Below are 6000 nucleotides of genomic sequence, written 5' to 3' on the forward strand. Positions count from 1 at the left end.
ACTGCCTAAATAATACACCAACTCAATACATATACTTTAAATTAAAAATTATATAGATATTCGACATAATCAAATATCGATTACTGTGCAATATCAGATTTCAATTCCGAACAAACCTGTCATACCTTTCCCGGCAAACACTGTATTGTATTTTTTTTACCAAACAACTTGTTTCCTTCTTTCGTGCTTTTGCCTTATGCCTTCCGTTAAGGAATCAAAAAGTATTATTTTAAATTCAAAAAGAAGAAGCAGAGGAGAAAAAACTAATAAAATGCTCAGAAATACAATAGTATGCCATATAGAAAAAAAGAAGAATCTAGGAGAATGTTACTCCGGCAATGTGAATGCAGCAAAACGGGTACCGTCAACGCTATCGTTGCCTACTTTGATCGCAGGAATATAGAATACAAAAAAAAAAATTAAAGGATATTTGACACTTTTTATAAGGGTCTATTGTTGTTGTCTACAACAAAACGTTTTATGTTTTAAAGGCGATAAAGCTGAGCTGACTATGGCAGGCAGGCAGGCAGCAGCAACAACAACAACGTGGTGTATGGAACAACACGATGATGTCGCTGATGGTTATGACGATGATGCCTACATTGCTAAACCACGTACTATGATTTTTTAAGCTATTTAAATGTCCCAATGCGTTATTCCCCCATTCCATCCATGTTATCCTTGGAGTTTTTATAGTTGCGCTGCTGTGCTGCCTCTTTTCCACATCCGTTATTTTTGTAGGAGTTTTGAATTGTTCTCCTCCTCGCCCCCTGGAACATTTGTATGCGTATTTAGTTGCTTTTCATTTTTTGTTTTGTTTTATTGAATTTACTATTTCTGTGTGGAAACGCGTCGTTTGTTCACATTGACTTTAAAAAAAGTTTCTCATTTGCAGCTCCCTTTTTCTTCTTGTGAAGAAAAATAAAGAACTTATTCTTTTTTATTTTTCGTATAACATTTACTTTCTGGAGTGCTTCCGTATTTATTGTTATTTTCGCTTTGTCCCATTTTATTGTTCACTAAACTATTTAGTATATATCAAAAGGATTTTTCAAATGGTTGTGCCAGCAATTGAATACACTCAAGGAAAAATGTCGTCGATTGGATGGACATTTTGCATTTATTTAAGATTACGTTATACATGTTAAATGTGCATTTCAATATTCCATACATTTATTTCGAAATAATGAAATTTAGACATGTACTACTCAGGATTTTTTGTGAGTGTATCTAATTTGTTTATTGCTTTTGTGCATGATTTACAAAAGCTGATCAAATTTCTCTTAGTAATTCAAGCATAAAATGTCAATTGTTTTATTATCATCTATTTCTAACAATTGTTAATAGTTTCCTTGTTGTTGTGGTTGTTGCTTTTTACAACACCAATAACCTTCAAATATCATCCATTGGGTAATTATATTTTTATTTTAATTAAATTATGCATTGTTCTTAGAGTGAAAATTCATTATACCCATTCTCAATGTGCTGTGAAAATGTATCCTATTACGACTTTCATTTCCATTAGAGACGACTGCCCTCTCCACAACGGTCTATTGTCATTTAGGGAAAATCCTCTTAAATGTGTATTTCTTCGTCTTATGCTTTGCAGTTCATTTTTTTGTTCGTCATTTCACTCCTGAAGTCGTCAGAAATGTCAGCAGATGATATGGATGTGTAAAGTACGTATGACAGTTCTACTGTCATCCAATGGAGGTGTGTCAAATTTTATATGGTATCCTATTTTGTTGCCTGTGTCCTCCCGAAAGTACAAATTGTTCTGTGTGTGTGTGTGTGTGCTCGTCATCTTTATCATATTTTTAATCTTTTCCGTGTCATGTATGAAGTTGGAGGGATACTGTTCAAGACAAAAGGAAACAAAGAATGGGTAGCGGCATTAGCAGCAGCAGCAGAGTGTCATTGTCGTAACGTTGGTCCTTTCCCCCATATTCCCAGTCTAACTTTTATAATGAAAACATTTCATTTCATTACCGCTATTCGTTTGTCATTTTCCCCGTTGTCGACGTGTATTTGTGCATTCGAATTGTCTGTCGTCGTAGGTACTTTGTAAGTACTTGTGACAATTTAGGATTAAAATGATTTAAATTGTCTTATTGAGGTGTAAAAAAATAAACATAGATAGGAGAGGAGGGAGCGTACTGTGGTGCATTGTACTCGAACAAATGCGGATGATGAGATGAGATGATTAAAAACTGTCATGGATTAAAAAGAATGAAATACGATCCTTGTTATCGAGGTGTTTGAGGAAATTGCATTAGTTAAATGGGAGACTTAAATTACACACTTTCATATCAATTGAAAGATCTCAAAACATATAGAATTAATGTCTAATTGTGAGTATTTGTATGTGACCATCATTCATTTTTGGAAATTATATTATGATAATGGTAAAAAAATAATCAAGTGATTTGAAAAAAAGTTACTGCTTTACCCTAAAAACCATTAAAATAAATGTCAAATTTGTGTCACTAGTGACTGAAATATGCTATTGGTCCCTCGGATTTTGCACGTACAGTCGACTAAACCGACTCACATTATCTAGGCCAATAGACCACCAGGCAGTTTAGACGGCAGTCTGCTTTAGGAAAAAAATCTAATTGCAACATGCCACACAAAATAAATCTTTTCAAATAAAACTGAAACTTGTTCGCATGTCGTGTTCGGTGACCACTACCAAAAACAATGCCACATAGAAAAAATAATTGAAAGTTTATTGTGACACAAGGATGACATCCTTTCGAAATGACCAGTTGTGTGTGTGGTGGTATTCACTTCATATTGAAATTCGAATGTCTGCTTTGGAAAAAAAGTACAATCAAATTGTTTTGATCATTTGGTATGTTGTTTTACACCAGTGTGAGTGAATCGAATTGAATGTCTATTCTCCGCAACTTGATTATGTGCAGATTTATTGGCAAGACCACAGACAACAAGAGAGTCCGATAAGGATATAGAAAAATAGCTGAGGCGAACATCTGGACACACATGTGGCCACATAAACACATTTACACATCTTGTTATGATACTAATGAAGTGTGCGTGACTTGATTTGATGTGAAGTTTTTCCATTCTCTCAAGTGATTCTTTCATTACGTTTTCTTGTTGTTCCCATTCTGTTCTTGGTTTTAGCAAATCGAACAAAAACAACAGCAACAACAAGAAAAATAAAAACGTAACAATAAGTTAACAACAAGTGGATTGGACATGTTCCTTATTTACTGGTAGCCACTTACGAAAACAAATAAAGGTGACCATCTGTTTGGCAATTAGGAATGATAAATAGAAACTAAATTTATTTTGCTGGGAAATGGTCAAAATGTTATTGTACCTTATTACATTAAAGGAATGTTTATAAATTTCTTCAATTTGTTAAACATTTATTTCGCGATATATTTGGTTACCATCAAAAATCTAGGTATTGAAAAATAAATAAAAAACAAATACACCGTCGTATGTAATGTTTTGACCTACAATTACTAAAATGGTAACACGCTCTACTATTCGTTATGTACGTGTCTGCTGGTTGTCCTTAACTGAAAAATGTTGCAACTGACACATTTTGTTGCTGTTGAAAAATCGAGTTAAATTGTCATGATTTTGTTTGGTTTCGTCGAAATTGACGCAAAAACTTTACAATTAGTCTTTGTCCCATAATAAAGCCATGAAATGTTGACACACGAACACACACTCCGACCAAAATTTAGATAAGAATAATTTTATGCATTCATTAATTCAGTTTGAAGTTTTAAAGTTATATTTCGAAAAATAAAATATTTTAAGGATAATAAAAACTATTCTCTTTATTTTCAAATAATTAAAAATTTTTTCAATCCTTTTTCTTTTTGTTGTTGCAGGTGTTTCCGCCGAAGTCTATTACGTACGTGATGGCCACATTAATAACTATGCACTAAATTTCATTGTACCAGTGCCGGCCAATGTACGAGACATCAGTTTTACTTGGCAAAGTTTAGCTGGACGTACCCTACCCTACAGCATAAATGTGGTGACTTCTGATCCGGCAGTATTACCCCGACCCACCCTAAATATATCACAGATTGGCGAAATTCCAACGGAAGTGAAAACATTTTCGATCAGCTTAAAATGTTCGGGCATACGTGCTGCTGAAGTGGATGTTAGCATATCGATTGAGGTGATACTCAATCGCGCATTGAACAATGTGACACATTTGGTGTTTCGCCGAAAAAAGATATGTTTGCTGGCTGAGGAAGATGAACCCAACGTGGACGATCCCTTGCTTTTGGAAACAGTAGTTCAGCCACCTACCGGCTTAATTACATTAGTCGTCGGAAGTGTTCTGGCGTTGGCCATGGTTTTGATACTTCTGCTTGCAGCCTATTGTGTTCGTGGATCGGCCAAGCGTCAAAATCATCATGGTCAACCCATGAGAACGTCAAGTTTCCAAAGACTCAACACAAATCCCCCGTGTCAATCGGCTTCGTATATCACACCATCGATTATTGCCCCTATTCACAGTACGTTGCCGCGCAAAATGGAACCCCAACAGCCAGAAGAGTTGCATCGTCGCATATCGGAACTGACCGTCGAACGTTGTCGTGTCCGTTTATCTAGTCTGTTGCAAGAGGGCACATTTGGCCGAGTTTATCGTGGATCCTACAACGATAACCAGGATGTTTTAGTAAAAACAGTAGCCCAACATGCCAGTCAAATGCAAGTGTCGCTGTTGCTGCAGGAGGGCATGTCACTGTACGGTGCTTCCCATCCGGGTATTTTGTCCGTTTTGGGTGTTTCAATTGAGGATCATACAACGCCGTTTGTTTTATATCCAGCCATGAATAATACCCGAAACTTGAAAATGTTTTTGTTGGATCCCTCATGTGCACGCACCATCACAACCATTCAAATTGTGATGATGGCCTCGAACTTGTCAACGGCGCTTAGTCATTTGCACAGTCACGGTGTTGTACACAAGGATATAGCGACTAGAAATTGTGTGTAAGTATTCAAATTTGTTTGATTCAATTGTGATATGAAATTATTCGAACGATATACCATCGATGAGCTGATATGTAATGACTGTTTTATTAATTTACCTCTACAATTATTTTTATTTCTCTTTCCAGTATTGATGATCAGTTGCGCGTCAAATTATCTGATAGTTCATTGTCACGTGATCTCTTTCCTGGTGATTATAATTGTCTCGGTGATAGTGAAAACCGTCCAGTCAAATGGATGTCATTGGAGGCATTACAACACAAACAATTCTCAGAGGCAAGTGACTCGTGGGCATTCGGTGTCCTTATGTGGGAATTGTGTACATCGGCCAAACAGCCTTATGCTGAAGTGGATCCTTTCGAAATGGAGCATTATCTCAGGGATGGTTACAGACTGGCGCAGCCATTTAATTGTCCAGATGAGTTGTAAGTACTTTGTTTCGTTTATTATAAATGTTAAATAGAGTCGATTAATTAAATAAAAACTTAAAATATTTGGAGTCAAACAAATATTTTATATTTGTATTTTTGTACAAAATTAAAATTGAAGTATGAAAGTGTATTTGGTTTTTAATTTGTACATATTCTATTATTGTTAATATCATTGATTTGCTTGACTAACATGTACATTTTCGTTTGTTCTTATCATTTCAGATTTACCATAATGGCTTACTGTTGGGCACTTTTGCCAGCAGAACGGCCGTCATTTATTCAGCTACATGCCTGTCTCTCGGAATTCTATGCTCAAATTACACGTTACGTGTAGTGGTGCGTCTTGATCGGAAGTTTAGGCATTAATACTTTAAAAATCGACTATACCTTCCAGATTTAAACTCGTCGTTGGCGCCATTCTTTGTTATGTAATTAAAAACAACCACGACGAAAGAAGAAATATTCTTACGATAAGTTTAGGATTTTTCTACCACAAATTATATATTGTTGTTGTTTATGGATAGTTTTAATATTCATGTTTCATTACCAAAAGTGTAGAATAAGTTGTGCAGCAAAC

General features: G+C 35.5%; 1 protein-coding gene across 1 annotated transcript in view; it reads left to right on the top strand.

Annotated features, from left to right (window-relative positions):
* Positions 1–5779, top strand: part of LOC133329771 (tyrosine-protein kinase Dnt) — a 28682-nt gene extending 22903 nt beyond the window's left edge. The window contains exons 2-4 of the mRNA XM_061538237.1: positions 3873–4992; positions 5121–5417; positions 5646–5779. Coding sequence (XP_061394221.1) covers positions 3873–4992; positions 5121–5417; positions 5646–5757 — 1529 coding nt within the window. The 3' untranslated portion in view covers positions 5758–5779. The remainder of the gene's footprint in view (positions 1–3872; positions 4993–5120; positions 5418–5645) is intronic.
* The last annotated feature ends 221 nt before the right edge of the window (positions 5780–6000 follow it).

The sequence above is a fragment of the Musca vetustissima genome, unplaced genomic scaffold (genome assembly GCF_032173495.1).
Source record: "Musca vetustissima isolate MV318-11 ecotype Yass unplaced genomic scaffold, APGP_CSIRO_Mvet_v1 utg12645, whole genome shotgun sequence".
Taxonomy (NCBI): domain Eukaryota; kingdom Metazoa; phylum Arthropoda; class Insecta; order Diptera; family Muscidae; genus Musca; species Musca vetustissima.